The following is a 23,065-nucleotide window of genomic DNA, read 5'->3' as shown; positions in this document are numbered from 1 at the left end:
ACGGTCTGTGTTTGTAAGGCAGTCACGGTTCACGCTCTCAGGAATTTTGGGTGTGGTTCTTCCATGACTGTGACTTGGGCGGATTGTGTGGTGTTGTGTGTGTTTCGTGACTCTCCATAAGCCACCATGACTTTTGGAGATGGAAAGTCAACTCATCCATTTTCTTTGTTTTCCTAAACACTGATTTTCTTCTGGACAGGCTGCCTGTGTTCCTGAACAGGGCCACCAATACAGGCTATAAAGAACAACTTATTCTTTTAGGGGAGAGAAGTAGAGGGTTCTAAGGAATAAACTCTGTGAAAAATATCTCCGTAAGAATTTGATAATGCGCTAAAAATTCCCTTCACTAATCCTGAATTCCCCGCTCTAGCATCACCTTGCTTGGTTCATTGCACTGCACTGTGCGAGCCGGTTAAGTGTTCGAGGAGTGAATGAAGGCAGGCGGATAAACCATCAGGCAGGGAAAGTGAAGGGGCTGTATCATCCTAGCAGTCGGTGAACTGATTTTGGACACAATCAGCTTGCTCTTGGATCTCCTCAAATGTTTTGGTAACACATTGGCCTTTTAATAAATCTTAACTTTAATTTGCCCTCTCCTAATACAAGAGGCAATAAAGATTATTTTCATCTTCATAGTGTTCAGTACTCAGTTAGAAGGGTAAATATCCCTCCAGTTAGACAGTTTGGGACACGTGCTTGAAGTCAGAGCAGCTAGCAGAATACAGCAGCAATTTGATTTTTCCTATTTTTGGTAGGTGCAGAGAAAATGGAAGGAGAGATGCTACTTCGACAGGAGAGACAAAAGCCCTGCTATTTGTTTATTGGTCCGATTGTAAAGCTTTTTGAGCCCCTGCTGTTTGCTAGGCACCATGCTAGATGTGGGATACGAAGATCACTTGGTCTTAGGCATAGCCCCTGACTTTCAGGAGAAAGAGGCAGTAAACAGACGACCGGCACGCAGCCTAGCCACAAGGTGCAGTGAGAGAACAGGGGGGCACCAGTGTGCTAGCGCTTTGCCGTGGAAGCTGTGGAAGCGCTTTTGTGACCATTGATCTTAAGTGTATTCCTATATATTTCCAGTAGTTACAGATGGGTGTAAAACAGTGGTCACTTCTATAGCTCTTTCCACAGCAGGTGCTGTTCTAAGCCCTACATGTGTATTAGCTGAAATCCTCACCAAAGCCTTAAGAGAGATGCTGTTATCATCTGTGTTTTAGAATGGAGGAAACTGAGGCAGAGACAGTTTATGGAAAGTGTGCAGGTTGCAAACCTTGTACGGGGCTGGAGTAGGAGCCTGTGTATGTAGACTCTTTTCTACCAACTCAGGCACAGAGAACAACAGATACAAAAAGTCTCAGGTCCCAAAGTCTGTGTATTCTGGTCACTTCACGTCTGTCAACAAAACTCTTCATAAAATCAAGCCAGTTGTGCTTTTGTGAGCTTCATCTTGAATCCTATAAATGCAATCAGTCCAGCTTCTTTCTTCGAAAGGCTGGAGGTGGGAGGTGGCTGGTGTTTGCTCAGACACGGACAGACCTTAAAGGTCCTACAATCACCCCTGGAAGGATAGTGGACAAACGAGATAATTTTCTTTTCCTCTGTTGCTTTAAGTGGTATCAGAAAGGTAGATTTCTGTCATTTTCCTATATATTTTCAAAGAAGGAGCCTTCCTTGGCAAAATACAAGTTTCTGTGGCTGCTGGGGTCAGAAAGAGTTTCCACCATCATCACAGGCCTTCATCTTGCAGGTAAGCTCAGACATGCTCACCCTCTTACTGACTTTGCTGAGCATTGCTCATGATGTGGAATAGAATTTCTACATCATCCATGCCCACAGTGTGACATCAAAACCAGCATGTCCTTTGCAGCCCTTAAATACACACATGAGAATGCACACACACACAGACACACACAGACACACACACACCCCACAAAACAAAACCGCAGCCCTGCCTTGCTTTGGCCTTCTAGCTTGACCATTTTAGGGCAACCTGTCTTGGTGTGTTCCCAGGGACCAGAAGCTTCTGTGTAACTTAGGCAGTAAATCAGGGTGTCAGCTAGCACTCACCTTGTCCCCCTAAGCTTCCATTTCCTCACTTGTAAAAGGAGGAACTGAGTACTATTTTAGGCTTCATGCTTCCTTCCTGTACCAGGCTTCTCAGATGCCCCAGAGGCCAGGGCAGTGGAGCCCAGACTCTGGGGGCCCGGGGCCTGCACTGTGGGTCATAAAGGCAGAGGGAGATGCACAGCCTCAGGCTCAAGAGCTTCAGGCCATTTTTTTAAAATAAAATCTTTTTATCTTGAAATAATGATACACCTAGGAAGCTACACAACGAGTACAGAGGTGTCCTGTGTACTTTCACCCACTTCTCTTCATGGTAATATCTTACGTAACCGAGTATCAAAACCTAGTCATTGACACTGGTGTACTCTACAGACTGTATGCAGGTTTTAGCAGTTTTCACATACACACACGTGTTTGCTCATGTAGTTCTATGCAGTTTTACTGCATGTAAGCACCACCATATAGATCCTGGCTGGGCGTGGTGGCTCATGCGTGTAATCCCAACACTTTGGGAGGCCTAGGCAAAAGGATCGCTGGAGCCCAGGAGTTCAAGACCAGCCTGAGCAACATAGGGAGACCCTGTTTCTACAAAAGTAGAGGCCAGCACCCTTCCTTGCCAGTGCAAACGTTTCTTGCAATGTTCAGGGCCCTGGAGCCAATCTTGGCCATACACAGAAACCTACAGAACAAGCATGAATTCTTTTTTTAAAAAAATTTTTAACTTTTAAAGGACACACAATAATTATCCATATTTATGGATTTGCTTCCTAAATGCTTTCTAGTATGAGAGCAACTTAGCTTATTTTTCTCCTTGGCCTCCCTACATGTGCCAATGAGTTGTCTGTGGCTGCCTCCAATCCCCCAGCAGACCAACAGGAGGAAAAAAATCAATTTGCACTTTTCCTAGGAAGCAATCCTGTTGGCAGAGCGGACTCATAAAGCCCCTCCTTTTCTGTGTTAGCATGCTGCTGAGGGGCCCACGTGACACTGCTTCTGAATATGTCCTCCTGGATTTAAGGTGGAGGAGGGCCTCAACCGAGAGGCCCTCGAAGGAAGAGAAACCGTGTAAGGAAGTGCATAGAGAATAAGAGACCCCGTATTTCCAGGGTGTGGAATCCCAGGCTTCCTTCCTAAAGATACCATGGAGCTTCCCCAAGAAGGCAGAGTGGATACCCAGCGGGAGTTCCCACCTAGATGTCTTGAACTGGAACCAGGGAAGTCAAATTCTACATTCCCAAAGCCAATTCGCCATTTCTTTCTGCATCTCTTACGTCAATGAGATGAAGCCAGAACGGGTCTGCTGGATGCCAGAAATCTGCAATAGAACTCTCCTGGATAGGAAGGAGGGAGGTGCTTCTACGGGAAACCCTGAATTTGCTTGTACTTTATCTTCATGTAACACAGACCATCTGGGAATAGGATCCCGGGACCATGAATAATGTGAGATTACAAGCTCTTACAGGTGGATGCTGGAGGGGAAAAGCAGAGCTGCCATTGGCTTGGTCTCTCTGCCAGCAAAATAAATTCCTGACCAAGGAAAGGACTCATTTTTCTGCCTCCAGAATCAACACACCCTAGCATTCCCTTCCTGATTAGAGGAATAAAAAATACTTCTGCTAAAGATATAAAAAGAATTACATTGAAAGATAGCAAGTTGCCACGAAAAATAAGACAGGAAATTGGATTTCAGATGAATAAAGGAGACGAGTGCACCCGTTGAACAATCACAGCCTTCCCCCGCAGACCTGCACACAAGTTAAACACCACGTGTGAGTTTCTTCTGCTTCACAGCAAAGTTTAAAGGCCCTGGCTCAACACTGTGCCGTTCTCTGTAACACCATTGCTGTAACCATTTGGATATTGTTCAGCCTTTTTTGCCATCTGTTCATGTGTCTTCAGAACATAACATTTAAAAACTGTTAATGTGCATGGAAATATTACTAGACAAAACTGATACAACTAGAGCAATTAGTCTAAATACCTTTGCCTAGGCGTAAGCTGCTGAAAACTGGAGAAAGAAAGAAAGTACTGGGCTGGTAAACATTTTCTAACACAGGAGACATAAATAATGGGTATTCATAAGTTTGTAATTGCAAAAAAGTGGAAATAACCTAAATTTTTATCAAAAGGAGGAGGGACACAATTGTAGTCGATACATATAATGATGTACTGTACCTCCATGAAAATGAATTAACTAAAGCAATGCATGCTAGCTATCTCTTGAAATAATGTAATAAATTAATCTCCAAATAAATTACTAATTCAACTTTCATTAGTTCCAGTAATTTGTAGGTTAGCTTTTTCTGTGTAGACACTCATATTGTACGCACATAGTAACATTTTTGTTTCTTCCTTTCAAATCCTTAAACATTTTCTTTTTCTTGTCTTTTACGCTGGTGAGGTCCTTCAGTACAACTTTGAATACAAGTGGTAGTGATGGGTGTATTTGTCTCACTCTTGATTTTAAAAGGAGGGTTTCCAGTGTTTCACCATTAAATGTATTGTTCACTGTAGATCTATATTTAGGTGTATTTCTTTAAAAAGCAGACAGCTAACTTATAAAATGCAATTTGTCATTTTTTGTTTTGTAAGATCAGGTTAATATAGTCCATTTATATTTATTAGGGCTTTTGATTTATTTATTTTATTTTTTTTTATTATTTTTTTGAGATGGAGTCTCATTCTGTCAGCTGGAGTGCAGTTGCACTATCTCGGCTTACTGCAAACTTTGCCTCCTGGGTTCAAGCAATTCTCCTGCCTCAACCTCCCGAATAGCTGGGATTACAGGCACCCACCACTACGCCCAGCTAATCTTTGTATTTTTGGTAGAGACAGGGTTTCACTATGTTGGCCAGGCTGATCTTGAACTCCTGACCTCAGGTGATCTACCTGCCTCAGCCTCCCAAAGTGCTGGGATTACAGGCATGAGCCACTGTGCCCAGTCAAGCTTCTGATATTTTAATAATTATTTTATCTTATTTTGGGTTTTCTTTCTTTATGCCTTTTTGGCCTTCTTTCCAGCATTCTTTTGGATTAATTGGAATATTTTAATTTTTTCTTTTGTTTTTATTGTTTTGTTTATAGTTTGGAAATCATGTACTATATTTCTAGTCTTGTAGTACTTACCTTTGAAATTTTAACATGAATATCTTAATAAATCTTAAAAATAAACTTGCCTTTTTCCTACCTATTTTAAAAACCTTGGTATATAAGTATGTATGTATTTATTTGTTTGTTTTTATTGTGGCAAAAAACACATGACATTGAATTTCCCATCTTAACCATTTTCAAGCGTGCAGTTTGGAAGTCTTCCATATATTCACATTGTTGGGCCACAGATTTCTAGAACTTTTTCATTTTTCATAAATAAACATTGTCTTTACTCTCCTCCCTATAAAAGACCAGGTCAAGGACGTGAGAATGCTCTATGTTCACTCACCAGCCCCTCCTCCGTGTGCTATTGTTATCTGCCATTTTGCACTAGGCAGCCTCCGATATGGCCCCAGGTATCCTCTCCTACATTGCACGTCCTGTGCAATCCCCTCCTCTGAAGTAGCCCAGTGACTTGCTTCTAAGCAGTGGAACATGGCAAAAGCATTGGGATGTTGCTTCTGAAATTAGGCTGCAATGTCATGAGACTTTGACAGCTATCTGTCATGTCCTGTCTCTCATTCTGGGAAGCACGTTGCCATGTTGTGGGTAGCCTTGTGGGAAGACCCCCATGGTAAGGCACTGATATCTCTGGCTAATAGCCATTGAAGACTTGAATTCCACTAACAGCCCTGTGAGTGGGCATGGAAGCGGATCTTTGGAGGTCTGTTCATTGCCATGTACTCACATGAATTTGGAAGCAGCTGCTCCCCCAGCCAAGCCTAGAAATGACTACAGTCCACCTTCATCACCCTTTGTCAGAGACCACCAACTAAGCCACATCCAAATTCCTGCCCCAGAGGAAAAAAACTGCGAGGTGAGGTGATAATGCTTATTGTTTTAAACTGTCAAATTTTAGGGCATTTGTTATGCAGAAATAGACATCGAATACATTCTTGTTCCAAATTCATCATTATCATCATTATATTCATTGATTGTTAAAATTGCCACCACTTTGCTTCTCATTCCATTTTATATCTCAAAACTGACTTCTAGGGTCATTGCCTTCTCAAGTACCTTTACAATTCTTTTAGTGAGAGTCTTTCGGTGGCAAACACTCTAGATTTTTTTTCTTCAAAAAGTCTTTAATTTACTCTTATTATTGAATGACTTTTAACTATACTGTATATAGAATTCTAGGTTCTAGGTTGATTGTTATTTTCTCTTTTCTATGATAGTATTGCTGAAGCCTGCTGTCAGTCTATAACTTCTTTTAGGTAATTCCTCTTGCAACTTTTACCATTTTTTTTCCTTTGGTGATTTGTGGTTTTATCCTGGTTGGTCTAATTGTGAAATTCCTTTTACGAACCTCTGTGGGAAACTCTGTGGGAAGCACGTTGCACATTGTGGGTAGCCTAGTGGAGAGACCCCCATGGTAAGGGGGTCTCTGGCTAATGAACATTGAAGATTTATTGCGTTTATTGAACCTGAGATTCATGTCTTTTTGCAGTTCTGGAAAATTTTCAGCATTTTTTCTTCAGAAATTGCCTTTTCCCCTATTTGTTCTATTTTCTTCTCTAGCTGTAGCTCCATATTTTTTGTTTTTTTATTTCTCTGTGGTAGATTTTGAGTCATCGCTCTAAACCTTTCATCCAGTCCATCAGTTCTCCCTTCAGCTATTTTAAAATCAATGTTTTAACATATCCATATTTTTTATTTCAACAATTAAATGTTGCATTTTAAAGGGTTTTATTTTATTCTTTTTCACACTTCCCTGATTATTTCGATATTATTTTTTTCTCATGCTTTGATTTTTTTTAATTAAAGAAGTTATACATTTTATTTTTATATTCTGTACCTTATATTTCTAAAATCTAATACCTTTGGGAGTAGAATTCTACAGTTTGGGTTTTCTCTGCTGACTCTTCCTCATGGTGGTTTATTTCCTTGTCTTTTTAAATTTTGGACTGTGAGCTTAGCTTATGGTTAAAACTTTAGAGACCCAGTGAAATGTGAATTGAGGGTATATGATCCCATAGAGATAATTAATATTTCCTTCTGCCTATATGCCTCAGATGTTCCCAATGAATAACCACTCTAAATTTAATTTCTAGGCTTGAGTTTTTTTGAACTAGGAAGGTAGTACATACATTTGGGGCCCAAACCTAGATGATAATATGCTTAGATGGCATATTTGCATGGAAGACTTATTTTCCCAAGAGATTAGGCAGAGTTAGATAAGTTTTTCTTTCTTTTATTGACTGTGACTCTTAGAAGGTTGTAGCTTCATGGAGGGATCAGCTTTCCATCTCGCACGGTGAAGGGCTTGGTTACCAAACTCACGCATAGCCATTAAAGCCTAAGTTCTGGCTAACGGAGATTGACACATTTTCTGTGGGTAGACACACAACTTTATTGTTGGTTTTCCACTCTGTGTTTTTTTGGGTTTTTTTTTTTTGTTTTTTTTTTTTGTTTTTTTACTTTAGCTTTGGCTTTGTTTTGACTTCTGGAGACCTCTCATCATTTTTTTTTTTTATTGCAAGCTCTGCTATGTATTTAAAAGATTTGTGTCATATCTTATCCATTATTTTCAGATATTTTATAGCAAGGCAGTTTTTTATGATAGAAAGAAGTTTTTTATGTAGACAAGAAGACTGCCCACTTCAGACAGTTTCCTTAGATGTGTGGGTAATTTTTTTGTGCACTGTCTTGGTTTCTCTTTTGCCAGGGTCCTGTTCATGAATGCTTTAGTGTGATGTTAGAGATCCAAGTGCACAAGGACACTGCAGGGTACTATGGTCTGAATGTTTGTGTCCTCCCATGTTTATATGTTAAAACCTAATTCCCAATGCAATCATATTAAATGGTGGAGGCTTTGGGACATGATCAGGCCATGAGGGCAGCACCCTCATGAATGGGACAAGTGCCTTCATAAAAGAGGCCTGAGGGAGCTTATTTGCCCTTTTCGCCATGTAAGGACAGAGTCAGGAGGCACCATCTGTAAAGCAGAGAGTGAGCCCTCCCCAGACACTGAACCTCCTGTCACCTTGATCTTCGACTCCCTGGCCTCTAGAACTGTGAGCAATGAATTTCTGTTGTTTATGAGTTACCCAATCTAAAGTACTTTGTTATGGCAGCCTGAATGAACTAAGACACCAGTATTTATTTTCCTCAAAGATTTCTTCCTGTAAACACCTATGACTCTTTGCTTGAGGGCTATCTGTGACTGTGGGAGTAAGCTTGTCCAGTACAGAGTTAAGCCGAAAGTGCTGACAGTTGATGCCTCCAGGAACAGCTCTCAACAAATAACAGGTGGGAGCTGATAGATCAATACCCCAGTTTCTTCCCCCTGGAGATGTGACATCTCTAAGGCGTGTTCCACAAGGGCTCCCCAGGGTCCCCAGAAGGACTGAACCCCCGTTACCCACAGCAGTGAGCTGCACTGGCTTCCTTTTCTTCCCTGTCTCGCTTCTTCACTCTCCTGCTGGTGCCTACCAGGATCATTTCTCAAACAAACTTGCACTCAGTTCTTTGTGCCAGGGTCCATATCTGAGGAAACTCTACACTTAAGCAATATTTAAGCAAATTCCTATAATTCACATTGAGTATGGACTATGTATACTGTACTATTTCAGATGTGGTTTCATCACCAGAGTAATTTACACCAGTTTTCTTGCTTTCGGCTTTGTTTTGGAAATGCATGTTTCAGTGGTGTTTGTGGGTATCAAGAAGAATTTTTAATAGATTTGGGTCTGCTAGTTATCAAATTTAGCAATTCCAGATGTTCAAATGGTGATGGGACTGACATGAACTAGGTATCCTTGAATACTTGATTTTTGGGCTGATGAGAATATTCCAAATTGAACAAGTGGGTACATAATTATCATATAATTAGCATTCTTTGGGACTCATGTGGTGACCCCACTTTGATACAGAGGGTGGTGATGGTGAAACTGAACTGAAGGATGTTTCCTGGAAATGCTTTGAGTCAAGAAGGGGAAGGAAGGTGGTAGGGTCAGGTGGCATAAAAGGCATGACCTGGCTAAACCCTTTCTTCTCCATAGCAGAGGCTGCAAATGGTTAGCCCCTGTACTGTTCCTAGCTTCCAGATGAGTTTTGTTGGTCTGCACAATGTTTAAACACACTTAGAATAGCTGCCATATTTATAAACTAGGAGGCTGCACCTCTAGATGAAGAACTTTAGCTTCTTTTGAAAAATGAGGAGATCAGGCATCCCAGTTCCTGCATTCCCACATGGCAATCAGATGGAGGGAAACAGAAGTTTCCCTCTTGAGATGAGGCAAGCACCATGGTCCCTTCTGCTTTCCATTGTGTATTTCTATTGTATATTACAACTACTTTCTATTGTATATTGCAACTTACCCTCTTTGTTCATCATCTGCCCTTTCCATGAAGATATTTTCGTGTTTGACCCTCGCTTTCCATCTTCTGGCATGGGCGAGATGTAGGGGATGACTGTGATTTAGTAGGAAGGGAACTGTGGCCTTCTCTCTCTGTTGCCTGTTCTCCTACCACTGCTTCCCCCAAATGCTGAAGATCCACTCCCTCAGGAAAGAAGCCCTGCTGAGATCCTGAGATCAGGTAGTATTTACGTAAGAGTCTCCTGCTCATCGTTTCTGTTATTGGCTCTAAAACCTCAGGCACATTTTTGTTAGGATACCTGATACTTGCTAGCAAGCCTGCACTCTGTTCAGCCACTGCTTCAAATAAAAAAAGAGCCACTGGCAATTTTCTCCTCAGGTATTTTTTGGAAATGTGCACACTTATTTACCCATGAATTGCCCTTTAATTTAGTCAAAACTGAAGCCCAGTGTGAGGCAGAAAAGCTATTGTGCATCCTGGAAGAATGATGTTCCTGTCTTCTCTCCAAAAACCTCAGTGTAGGTCAGTCTAGAATTTATTCTCTGGGGACTTGAGGCTCCTCATACTTCCCTTTAGGAATATCCTCCATCCAGTTATCTAGACCCGTGGCAGATGATCCCAGTGGAGAGAAGTGGAAGGATTTTGGTGTTTATCTGATATATGAAGTTGGTTGTATGCAGCAAGCTTTTCTACATTTGGAGAAAAGACCAGAAGAATCAGGCCCCGGCATCAAGCTTTTGGGTGTTGGGGGCCCAAATGACCTGCTATATTTTCTTTTCTTTTTTTCTTTTTTCTTTTTTTTTTTGAGATGGAGTCTCTGTCTAGCTCACAAGCTGGAGTGCAATGGTAAAACCTCCACTCACTGCAACCTCTGCGTTCTGGGTTCAAGCAATTCCCCTGCCTCAGTCTCCCAAGTAGCTGGGATTACAGGTGTCCACCATCACACCTGGCTAATTTTTTGTATTTTTAGTAAGGAGAGGGTTTCATCATGTTGGCCAGGCTGATCTTGAACTCCTGACCTCAGGTGATCCGCCTGCCTCGGCTTCCCAAAGTGCTGGGATTACAGGCATGAGCCACCGCGCCCAGCTGACCTGCTGTATTTTCATCAGGCATCCCCTGTCATGGTTATGTGTTTACTAAAGGCTGTTGGAGTCCTTAATGAGGCTCCTATCACAGAGGAAAGCAGCCCTTACTCTAAACAAGCTCTTGCTTTCACTGCCCTATGAAAATGCCATTTCTATGTAAAGTTTACAATAATAGCACATTTATGGAATTCCTTATCCTCTCAATATTATAAAGGAGCCCCCAGTGGTCTCTTGCATATTCAAAGACCCTATTTTGTAGGGTCTTGGGCAAAGCAAGACATGGGGAAATTGCCCTAAGAGGAGGGCTTCCTAGAGAGAGGGTCCTTTTGTGCTGTGGGGATGTGGGTGTGCAGGAGGGGGTCTGGTCTTGCTTTATGTGGCATCTTTCGCCTGACATTGGGTGAGTTTGCTTCATGTGATGGTTTTTATGCTTGAATAAGAAGCAGAGCTTGCCTGGGAGGGTGCTGTTGGGCTCTGCTGCTGGCTGGCTGGCTGGCTTTGTGACCATGGTTAGGACACATTGCTTTTCTGGCTCGGATGTTCCTTTTCTAAACAAGGAGACACTTGGAGTGAAGCCCTGAGGCTCTATCTTGCCTGAACATTTTCCAGTACTATAAGGGAACCCCGTCTGCCTGTGGGCAGGGACTGGCAGAATGCTGACCCCTCGCTCTGTGCCTGCAGAGCACCAGGCTTGTGGGGAAATAGGTCGTCATGTGACAGCTCCCTGCAACCCAATGTTTCACCATCAGCTGCAAGGCAGACTGTCAAAAACCAATCACTCAGCCTCACAGGACATCAAGCTGATATTCAGGAACCACTCCAGTGTCTCACCCCACACTGGGGCATGCTTCCCTCTTATCCCTAGCCACTAAGAACTGACTGAAAAGACCAAAGTCCACTACGACTGCATTGATGGAATGCTAGAGGTTAGGTTAAGGGAAAGTCCTCAAGAGTCCTCTTCTCTGCTGGTTGGGGTGAACGGCATTAACAATACCAGGCAGTTCCTAGAAATAGGAAGACAACTGTTTTGAGCTCCTGAAGACCTCATCTCTCGTGATTCTGTCTTTAAAAATTACTTAGCAGGCATGTCTGGGTGATAACAAAGGTGGGAAGGAAATTGGGTCGTGTCCCAAACACTAGATGAACACGGAGCCTCATTCTTAGTTATTTGGAGATTCCAAGCATTTCCATCCATATGGATAGATCAGAGACAACTAGGCAGTTTTTTCTATCTTTGTAAGCAAGTAGGAGTCAGGACAAAGAGTTGTGAATGAGCCAGATAGTCTTGGGAAAAATGGAACAGGAGGACTGATCAGCTCAAGTGGTCCCATATAAACATTAGGCAGAATATCAGGCAACAGTCAAATCAGCACCAGTGATCGCACAGAATGTACAAATGGAAAGACAGGTCAATGCCATGTTCTAAGATGATGAACTAGCTAAGTGTTGTAAGGATTAACCCTGACCATGCAGACAAAGTTCATCATGTCCTGTAAATCACTCCTCTAATGATATGTGGAGAAGGCCAGGGCAGGCGTGAGTTTCCAATGATGCCTGCAGGCCAGGTCAATATACAATAAGGGTGGGACAATGAGTTACAAGACACTGACCTAGCACAACTTAAAGAGCATGTCACTTGAGAAAAAAAGCAGCAGGGTAGAGGGAACTTTTTGAAAGAAGAGGCATAAATTATCTTAAGCATGTAATAGGTAAACTTTAAGTAAAGAGAGCTCAACTTGTGGACTGTCCACCAAGCCCAGAATTAACTGGTTGGTAAGTCAAAACCTGCATCCTCAGATGATCTGAAGAGGTAGCCTTTATCTTTGGTCTGGAATGTATTAGACACCCAGAAAAATACTGAGATAAATTTTACTGTAATCTTGGGAAAGTTTAAGAGTATAGGTAAAAATAAATGTCAGTACAAAGATAATAAAGAGATAAATGTAAACTCATGGTATCAGTATTTTGAAATGACATTAAGAAAAAGAATAATGGGTTGAATAATCTTGTGATAATTTGTGTGTGCTTTGTCTGCTTTTGAAATTTATAAAGCAAATTTTTAAAAATCTGCTATATTCGATTAGATGTTTAAGACAAATTTGTGGCCAGCGTATGTATGTCTGCAAAAATTAATTTGTTAAATTTACAAAGTTTTGACTTATTAGTTGTGTAAGTAGTGTTGAATTGTTTAAAGGGATATTTTAAAAACACAATATAAGAAGACTAAATTGAGCACTAAAGCACACAGAGAAGCCCTTTGAATAAGAAAGATCTCAGCTATACGGGTGGATTCTAATGGTTAGGAGGCAAAAGGAATCCTGATAATTCTATCCTAGATTTCTCACTGAGGCTGGTGTAGCTTCCACTGGCCAGAAGGGAAGGTGTCAGGTTTCAAATAAGAGAGCCCTTGGAGGGCATTCTGGCTGATCAGGCAGCCTATGTGAACTATAAATTGTGCTTGGAAATGTGAGTGGAGATTTCCGGGCTGGAGATTTTATTTTTCTTCCTGGCCACTGGGTTGGTTACCACTCACTTCTGTTCTGAGGGCAGGGAGCACACAGTGATGCCTTCCTGGATCCCAGGCAGGGGCTGGTGGATGCTGACATGCACACTACCTACTGTACACGAATCCCACAGACGGAGGTGCAAATACTAGTTTCCCGATAGATAGACCCCAGCACGCTTCTTTTGTTGCCCATTTGGTGTCTCTAGAACCCCAGTCAAAGCTAATGGATCAGCGGCCTCAGATATTGCCTTACATGGCATTCCAGAAAAGGAATGAACACCAACCTAGATGGTACGTAGGTCGCGGATGGGTCACCCTTTTATTTCAGTGAAAACCCCGCCTTGTTGTTCAGGTTTTGGAAGAAGCACCTGCCTCTCTATACTCCATCCTCAGCCCTGCTCCCGTTCTGTGCCTTCCGACTGCTCTAATTAAGATCGACAACCTCTGTCCACCTGGAGCTCCTGCATCATGGGTTACCTGGTGCTGTCGGGTTCTGCCTGGAGCTCTGGCTGCACTACTGGAGCTGGGAATGGGTTCTTCCACCTTTGCTTTCCTTGGGCTCTGGAGAAAACAGAAACTGCTCTGGTCTTTACACTCCCCCTCCCACGGGCCTGGGTCTGAAACCATGCCCAGGACCTCACAATCGCTGCTGCTTTAGGAATGTGTTGTCTGTGCTGTAGTTTCTACAAAAATAGCTGCTGGGCTGGAGGACAGCCCTTCCCATCTCTACCTCTCCAAAGATTCTCCTCCCAAAACATGAGCAGAGCTGCCCATTAAGATTTTGCCTGAGGATGGCAATAGCGGTGAACAGTGTTTGGGAAAACGTTCCCTGCCTGCAGAAGAGGCCTCTTTAGGACTGCAGACTCTTGGCTTTTTTCCCTCTCTAGGTTCCTATTCACTAAGTTACTTAGCATCTCGTTTAAAAAGTGCTTTGGAGAATTATCTCTGGCTTGGAGGTTGGGCTGTAAAATGTTCCCACCAATGGAAACCCAGAAGATGTTGGTGGCGTGGTCACAGGAACACACCTACGTGGTTTGCTTCCCTTCTGGCCGCGTTCACTTTCATCTAGCATCAAAAAAATCTGCACCGCAGTGTGAATATTCTTGTGTTTCTTTATCAACTTCCTGTCTTTAAATTTGGGCCAAAAGGCCTTGCCCTACTCAAGGAAGCTAGATGTTCAATCCTGCACGCTCAGAGTCATCCTTCTGAAATTGCATCTTTGTCTCTCCAGCTATTTGTCTACTTTTCCTTAATTATAGTTTTAGATCCTTGTTAATCTGGGAAAATAAACGAAAAGAGAAATTGCTGTCTGTGTGCAACATTTGAAAGTATTCCTAAGTGACTAGATGACCTGTGTTTTTCTTTTCTTTTCTTTTTTTGATGCTGTTTCAGGCATGCTTGTTTTATGCTCCATTTCCTTCAGAATTATTAGGTTCTGAGGAAAGTGGCATTTTCCCCATCCATTTTCTCCTGGGGCAGCTTTTAAAATGTTTTCTATGAACATTTTTATCAATATATCCTGTTGGTTCTGCTACATGGCAAGGTTGTTTGCAGCTTAGCCTCTATTCTGTATGGAGATGTTCTACATTCTTGAAGTCTGATTAATTGTCCTGTTTGACCACTTTGATGGACAATTCAGGCACATGTGACTTGATTCAGGCTTTGTAATTAAGAGGCCTTTTTGGAGGTCAGCTAAAGCACCTGCCCTGTAGCAAATATCAGCAACATGGGAAGCCTATTTAGGCAGAGGTGGACTTAAAGGCCGACTGTCTTTAAGGGGAGGAAAGCAGGTGCTGATTGCAAGTGTGAAGCCTGGTGACCAGATGCCATGGTAAACTGACCCTGGATGCTTCCAGGGGGCTGCCAGGTCAGCCCACAGCCCTCCACACACTGCTGAATAGGGATTCCTCCCCTCCCTGCTCACCGACTATCCCACAGCGGAATGGTTGGGCGTGGTAAATAGGGCTTCCTCAGGAAATTAGCATGCCTCCTGTGCAGGAGGGCTCTGACTATAAAATATGCTGTTCTTAATGATAGGAGAATGGCCCTACATGTACTTCTTTTAATTTGGAAGATGTCATTTCTAGACACCACTTTGCAACAAATAAGAACTTGGTGCACATGGCTGAAAAATGGAGATGTGGTGGGTCTCCTTCTCCTCTGAGGCAGCCGTATGTTCCCTCCTCTGAGGGATACTTGGGAAGAGCCAAATTGGCCCAGCTCTGGATGTGTGTAGAGAGGATGGGGCTGGGGTAGGGTGGGGCAGGAGGGAAACAATTCTTTCATCAGGAGATGAATCTCGCCCCTCCTCTCCTCTCCCTCTCTTCTTTTTCCACTTCCCCCTCCTCCCCCTTCTTTCTCCTCTTTCATCTTCTTTTCCTCCTTCTCTTCTCCCCTCTCTTCTTTCTTCTCCCCTCCTCCTTCTCCTCTCCTTCTCCTCCTTCCTCTCCTCTTCTTCCTCTTCCAATTCCTCCTCCTTTCTCTCCTCCTCTTCCACCCCCTCCTCCTTCTCCTGTCTTCTTCCCCACCTCTTCTTACTCATCCTCCTCCCCCTTCCCTCCTTCTTGTTCCCTTCCCTCCTCCTACTCCTTTTTCCCCTTCCTTTCTTTCTCCCCATCTTTCTTTTCCTCTTGTTCCTCCTCCTTCCCCTCTTTCTGTCCTCCTCTCTCCTTCCCTCTCCCTCGCCTCCTCCCTCTCTTCCTGATCTCCTCTTCCTCCCCATCCTCCTTCTTTTGCTGGTCCACACACTGCTTAGGGTTTTCACTTTTTTACCTGAAGACTTATCGTCTGAGCTGTGCCTTCTGCCTGGTCTCACCCTGTATTTCTGGGGTCTGAGGGCATGACTTACTCCCTACTAGAGTTCTGTGACATAGCTCTACGTCACTGAGCATGCAGTAAGGACACGTAGGTTTGTATCATGGCTCAGGTATATTACTTTATTAAAATGCTTAATGTGTGTATGCTTCAGTTTCTATATCCAGAAAATGGAGATAAACATCCTATCTACCTCTGTTTGTAAGGATTAAATGAGGCTTTGTCAATGGAAGGACTTCATAAATTTTAAAATGGCATGCAGGAGGGAGAGATTATTCTGACAATGATGATGCTCTGAAAGGGATCTTATACATTCCTTGCAATCATGGTGGGTTTGCCATTGAGTTCATTTGCCCATGCAGCTTCTCTGTGGCTAGAATCATCTGGAAGGCCTGGAACTTGAGACTCTGATCCAGTGAAGAGCTTAAGAGATTCCTTCCTACTCTTGGCCAGGGATCGGCAAGCCTTTTCTATAAAGTTCTAGATGATTAATATGTAACGCTCTGTGGAGCCTTGCCATGTGGTCACTATCGCCCTACCTTGCCATTGTAACACAAGAGTAGCATAAACAACACCTAAAAGAATGGGTGCAGCTGTGTCAAATAGAACTTTATTTATGGACACAGAATTTTGAATTTCAGATAATTTCCATGTGTCATGAATATTCTTCTTTTGAATTCTTTAACATTAAAAATGTAAAGATCATCCCTAGCTCACAGGCCATACACAAACAGGCACCAAGTGGGGTTTGGCCTGCAGGCTCTAGTTCGCAAGTGTCTGCCTTACACGACATCTAGGAGCCACTCCTATGTCCAGGTAGCCTGTGAGTATCAGGGAAACCAAAGGGGCAATAAGTCATTTGAGCATGTGTCACAGGTCCTCCTCTGCCTGGTTGATGTCAAAACATGTGAAATTACAACACTGGGCTCTTGCCAAAAAATACAATCCAGAATTCTGCTATCTGACCCTATGAACATCCAGTAACAAAAACAATGGCAACAATAATATTTATGGAGGATTGCCCACAGGACGTGCAGCTTATCCATTCCTGTACACAATCTAACCTTCTCCCTCAAAGAAGCCTGACCTGTGATTGCTGTATTCATGGAGGATTCTGCCTTGGCCCTTTGCAGAATGTATCTTGATTCTGGGCTCTTGACCTGCACCAAGGGGCATCATTAGAAACAGCGGGTTTGAGTCACCATGGCATCTCAGTAGAGACGCCATCCAGGATGCCATCTACTCTGGGGAGAAATTCCCCTCATCGCTCATCCCTATATCAGGAAAAGCTGGGCATCTTAAAAACTAATTTTATTTTAGAAACAATGCCATTTCCTTGCTTGATTTGGCTTCAAGGAAGCTCAGAGTCTATTATACCTCAATCAGTTGTAAAATACCATACAAAGTCATCAGCAGCTAAGATGTATTGAGTGCATAGTATGTGCTAAGCACCTTTCATGTAGTCCTTCTCACATAATCTTCACACAGCCCTTTGGGTAGGTAATATGTTCTCCCTATGATATTGGGCTAAATAATGGTCCCAAAAGATGTCTACCTCTTAATCCCTGAAACATGTGAATCTTATCTTATGTGGCAAAAGAGACTTTGCAGATGTGATAAAGGATCTTGAGTTGGGGAGATTATCCTAATCACAAGGGTCCTTACAGGAAGGAGGCAGAGGGAGCTTTGAAACAGAACAGGAAGGCCATGAGATGATGGAAGGAAGCAAGATGCTACACTGTCAGCTTTGAAAATGGAGGAAGAAGCCTCAGGTCAAGGAATGCAGCTATACAAGTTGGAAAAGAAAAGAAAGGGATTCTCCCCCAGAGCTTCTAAGGGAGCAAGGCCTAGGCCCTGCCCACCCAGTGAAATTGATTTTGGACTCTGACCACAGAACTATGCGTGAATGCATGTGTTGTTTTCAGTCACCAAGTAGAAATTTGTTACAGCAGCAACAGGAAACTAATACACCCTCCTTATAAACAACAATGTGAGATCTAGAGTGTGGCCCAAGATTAGAATGAGCTTCGCTGACTCCAGATTCTAAGCTCTTAACTCTCATGCTGCCTCATCTGTTACATGTGTCCTAACCTTTCCTGCCTTTATGATTTCCCCTTAGCCAACTCAGGCAAGTTTAACAAATTATATAGACTGCGGGGCTTAAATAGCCAACATTGATTTCTCAGAGTCCTCGAGGATGGAAGTCTGAGATCAGGGAGCCAGCAGGGGCAGATTCTTGGTGAGGGCTCACTTCCTGGTTTACAGACAGCCACCTTCTGACTGTGTCCTCATGAGGTGAAAAGAGGGAGATCTCTGGCCTCTTCTTTTAAGGGTATTGATCCCATTTATAAAGTCTCCACCCTCATGACCTAGTCACATCCTAAAGGCCCCATCTCCTAATACTGTCACACTGGTATTAGGGTTTAACACAAATCTTCAGGGGACACAAACATTCAGTCCATAGCACTTTCCCTTATGCTTCCCCTCCCCCTGCTTCTTCCACTGCTGCCTATTTCCCCTTCTAATCATAAGTATTTCTGTCATCTCCTCATATCTTCGTGTATATGCTGGAGGCAGCATATAAATAAATACATTGGTGGCTGTTTGTGGCGTGTGCATGGGGTGGAGTCCCTGGGCTTTTGTAACCCTGGGACTTGGGATTTAGCAGACCCAAGGCCCTGACTGTGTTTGTTCCTCCTTTTGCTTTAGTAAAGAAAGTGGCTCTCTTCTTTCCTTTGTCACTGACAGTTGGCCAGGTCAGGACTTCTGCTTTTTCAGAAAACTGCTTACTTCCTAGTCAGTATTCAGAGCCCAGTAACTGCTTGTGAATTTCCCTTCTCCTCAAGGTTATCAAGACTGCGGAAATGATGTCAACTCAGGCCTTAGTGGTTTCTTTCCTGAATTATTGCTCCACCTGGAGAAAACCTTATTTTCAGCCTCAAATAGCTTCCAATTCAAAATCTACACTCCTGTTTACTGCCTGAGGATCTTTCCAAAATGCAACCTCCTCCTGCCCAAAGAGAGGCAGCCCACCATTGTATGGGGTCCTGCTCATATCTCCCACTTCCTCTTTCAGCCCTTTGTGTTTTCAGCTCTCCCGCAGTTCCCTGAACCCTGTGCCTGGTCCCATTTTCCTGCCTTCACACGTGTCATTCTCTCCGCCAAACTTCTCCCTTCACTCCTCCTTTAGTCCACTTTGCCTGCTGATGAAACTCTAGACCACAGGGAGTTTTAGAGCATGGGCTCTGGAGTCAGGCAGGCTGGGGATCAATTTGTTTTAATTCCATCAATAGTTCCTCAATGTCTTACCTTCTCTGTGACCCTGGGGATATAATTCTGCCGTTATTAGCTGTGTGGCATTGGAAAAGTTAACTATTAATGACATCTTTATCCCTCAGTTTACACATCTGCAACATAAGAATGATATGTGTAAAGCACTTAGCATGGTGGCCTCTACCAACATGAGGTGCTATCATTACTATTTTAATCAGTCTTTAAGCCTCAACTTAGGCTTGGTGACTCCTTTCCCAATAGATGCAGATGCCAACCTCACCATCTTCTGACTACCATGTCACTGGTGCACAATGCCTGCTTTCACTACAGCCTTTCACACAAAGCATTTATCCTGTTGCTAAACTGTCTGATCTTCCCACCCCTTGGATGAGAACTGCATCTCTTCCATCTCTAATTCTGAGTGGCTTGGCTAAGACATTCACTGACTTCATGGAGCAACTTCACCTACAGAGGAAAGAGCCATCCTCCGGTGGGCAGGTGATGTGTCCTTGTTCTTTCCCTGACATGCCCAGTCCTCTTGCAAGTGACTTGAAAGGATGCACCGGCCTGGCTGCAGGCAGAGGGGGAGTCTGGGAGACAGATCAGCTGTGGCAACCTTTTATTCAAGGATGAATTGGAAAAACCAACCCTGACCAGTCCATTTATCTCACATCTTGCTTCTCATCCTACACCAAAAAAGAATGGGATGCTAGTGGTTCTGACCCCATGGGAAAACCTAGAGTGACAACATCAGCACTGCCAGCATCCAGTCATTCATTCTCTTTTACTTATTTTTAATTTTTGTGTGTGTGTGCACTTCAATGTCCCTTATTTTTAAAAGAGTAAGGTCAAATTGAACAAATGGCCCTGGTGACTAGAGTGACCATCTGGACCTCTCTGGGCAGCTCTTTGGGTGGCAGTTGTAGGATCAGGTACTCGCTCAAGCACCACAACCCCAGCTTAGAGTGAGACCAATTCAGATGCTTAATCAACTTCTCTTTCCTACTTCCTGCAGTTCAAATGGCATTTTGCCTCCATCTCCCTCCAAAGTGGCAGATATCACAATGCCATGCATTTGCACAAGCCAGTCCCTCTAACAGCAGATGTGATCCTGAGGCTGGGCTCCTGAGTTGCTCCCCACTTGGGGGCCCTGTATGGGATGAATTGCATCCCCTCAAATTTATACGTTGAAGTCCCAACCCCCAGTACAGTAGTGCCCCCTTATCCAAGATTTCACTTTCCAAGGTTTTGGTTATTCTCAGCCAACTGCAGTCCAAAAATATTAAATAGAAAATTCCAGAAATAATTCGTAAGTTTTTCATGGAGCATCCTTCTGAGTAGCATGATGAAATCTCATGCTGTCCAGCTCCATCCCACCAGGAACGTGAATTGTCTAGAATATCCATGTTGTCTTTACTACCTGCCTATCCGTCACTTAGTAGCTGTCTCATTTATTGGGTCCAAAAAACATAGTATATGTAGGGTTCAAAATGATCTGTGATTTCAGGCATCCACTGGGAGTCTTGGAACTTATTCCTAGCAGACTGGGGGGACTATGGTACCTTAAAATGTGACTGTATGTAGAGATAGGGTCTTTATTTATTTATTTACTTTCATTTATTTATTTATTTATTTTTTTAGACAGAGTTTTGCTCCTGTTGCCCAGGCTCAAGTACAATTGCACGATCTTGGCTCACTGCAACCTCCACCTCCTGGGTTCAAGCGATTTCTCTGCCTCAGCTTCCCAAGTAGCTGGGATTACAGGTGCGTGCCACCATGACCTGCTAATTTTGTGTTTTTAGTAGAAACGGGGTTTCACCATGTTGGTCAGGTTGGTCTCGAATGCCTGACCTCAAGTGGTCCACCCTCCTCGGCCTCCCAAAGTGCTGGGATTACAGGTGTGAGCCACCACGCCCTGCTGGAGGTAGGGTCTTTAAAGAGCTGATTAAGCTAAAGTGAGGCCATGAAGGTGGGCCCTAATCTGATATGATTGTGTCCTTAGAAGAAGAAGAGATGAGGACACAGATGTACACAGAAGGAAGAGTATATGAGAAGACAGGGAGAAGATGCCACCTAGAAGCAAAGGAGAGAGGTCTCAGGAGAAACCAGCCCAGCTTCCACAGTTGTGAGGAAATAAATCTCTGTTATTTAAGCCCCCAACCTGTGGTACTTTGTTATGGCAGCCCTAGCTGACTAAGACACAGCCCAGTTGGTTGGTTCTGACACTTCTTACCGCAGTTCACTGCATTTTCTTCACTGAATTGCAATTTATCTGTTGGCATATTGGGTTGGCCCGCTGGGGTGACAGGCCTGGCTTATGCACTTTTATTATCTCTAGCACTGAGAAACGCTGGCATTGAGAGCTGCACGCGAAGTGTTTGCTGAATTCACGAGAGCTGCTCCTGCAGTGAAAGCTCTGCAAGTGTCCAGAGAGGGACAGGAATCTTCTCTTTGGGCAGGAGTGATCTTTTCACTTCACTTGCAAAGTACATCAGATGGGAAGGTAGCCCAGGTGTACAGTGTTGGGGAAGGGCCTACTGGAAGTTTCTTTCCTAATTTTCAACTGGTGAGATTTGATGATTTGGTCGACTCACTGATCATTTTGTTCTCTTTTGGGTTCTCTGGTGTTAGTAAATGACTGTATTTATATTCAGTTTCTCTGTCTTGTACTCTTTGTAGCTCTGCCATTCTCTCTTCCGCTCCCAGCCCCAGCCCCACCTCTCCTTCTCCCAAAGGCTCCCAGTGGCCCTCCCAGACTTGCTGCCGGTGGAGAATGTGTTCAGCTGCTGGTCCCCTCTCCCCTCACCCACCCCAGCTGAGCACTAACAGCTCACATCTGTGGGCCTTACTTTCCCCATAAACACACATGGGTGTACTGCAAGGGCTTACCGCAACTCTGGTAGAGCACTTCCAAGCCACTGTCACTGCAGACCGTGTGTGTGGGCCAGGCTCTCCCACCGCTGCCACCACTGCAGCTGGGAAAAATCAGAGTCCAGAGGAAGAGAGCAGCTGTGAAACCCTTCATGGTGAGGGCCTGTGTGGGATACACAGAAAAATAACCGGCCAATAAAAAGCCCGTGAAGTTTCTTCCTCTCCCCTCACCAAGGCGGTGGGATGTTCAGTTTCACTTCTCAAATTTTAGGCCCCCTGGGAACCACAGTCAGAAGTAAAAGGCAGTGAGCAGAAGCATTTGATACTGTCCCCCCGGGACCTTGAATCTACAGGTGAGGCTGGTCTATTCTAGGGTAGGATACATGTTGACTTTCTGCTTTCACAGGGAGAGGGGCAGTAGTGAGGCATGAACTTACCTCTCGGGGCTCCTCAGAACAGCCCAGGTGAGGTTGTAAACTTGGGAAAGGCAAAGCACAGGCCACCATCTGTTTCCCATCTCCAGCCTCCGTGTCTCTGCAGGCTTCCGATCCAGGCTGTGTGTGGACCAGGGACCTGGCTGCAGCCAGCAGGCAACAGTTGATAGCAAGAGGGTTGCAGAATGATATTTGGAATCTGGAATGAGGCTTTGGCCCTATGGCCACTTTTGTCTCCTCTGGCTTTGGCTCTGCTCTTCGGTTTGGGATTTTAGCAGTGAATTGTCCAGCTGCAGAACAGACCTTGTTTTGGGAGCTGCAGATGTGGTCTCTGAAGTTGAGGCAGAGGCAGTAGCCCTGAGAAGTGAGCCGTGTTCTATTTCTGGGTTTGGCTTGGTAGAAAAGGCAGGAAGGGTGGGGAGGTGGGGCCCCCCTTAACGAGGCTGGTTTAATGGTTTTGGTGTTAGCGGGATCATTGACATCACATCTCACTTTCTCTTCAAAGCCAAGATTCTGTCTTCGTTCTTCCATGTATCTCCGTTCTG

At 43.8% G+C, this 23,065-nt stretch overlaps 1 protein-coding gene across 1 annotated transcript in view; it reads right to left on the bottom strand.

The window, feature by feature from the left end:
* Positions 1–22,848, bottom strand: part of LY86 (lymphocyte antigen 86) — a 64,254-nt gene extending 41,406 nt beyond the window's left edge. The window contains exons 1-2 of the mRNA XM_025383130.1: positions 22,524–22,848; positions 22,105–22,249 (exon numbers count right to left, since the gene is read on the bottom strand). Of these exons, the coding sequence (XP_025238915.1) occupies positions 22,105–22,249; positions 22,524–22,592 (214 nt within the window). The 5' untranslated portion in view covers positions 22,593–22,848. The remainder of the gene's footprint in view (positions 1–22,104; positions 22,250–22,523) is intronic.
* Positions 22,849–23,065: the final 217 nt, after the last annotated feature.

The sequence above is a fragment of the Theropithecus gelada genome, chromosome 4 (genome assembly GCF_003255815.1).
Source record: "Theropithecus gelada isolate Dixy chromosome 4, Tgel_1.0, whole genome shotgun sequence".
NCBI lineage: Eukaryota > Metazoa > Chordata > Mammalia > Primates > Cercopithecidae > Theropithecus > Theropithecus gelada.
This window is presented reverse-complemented; position numbering and strand designations above follow the sequence as displayed.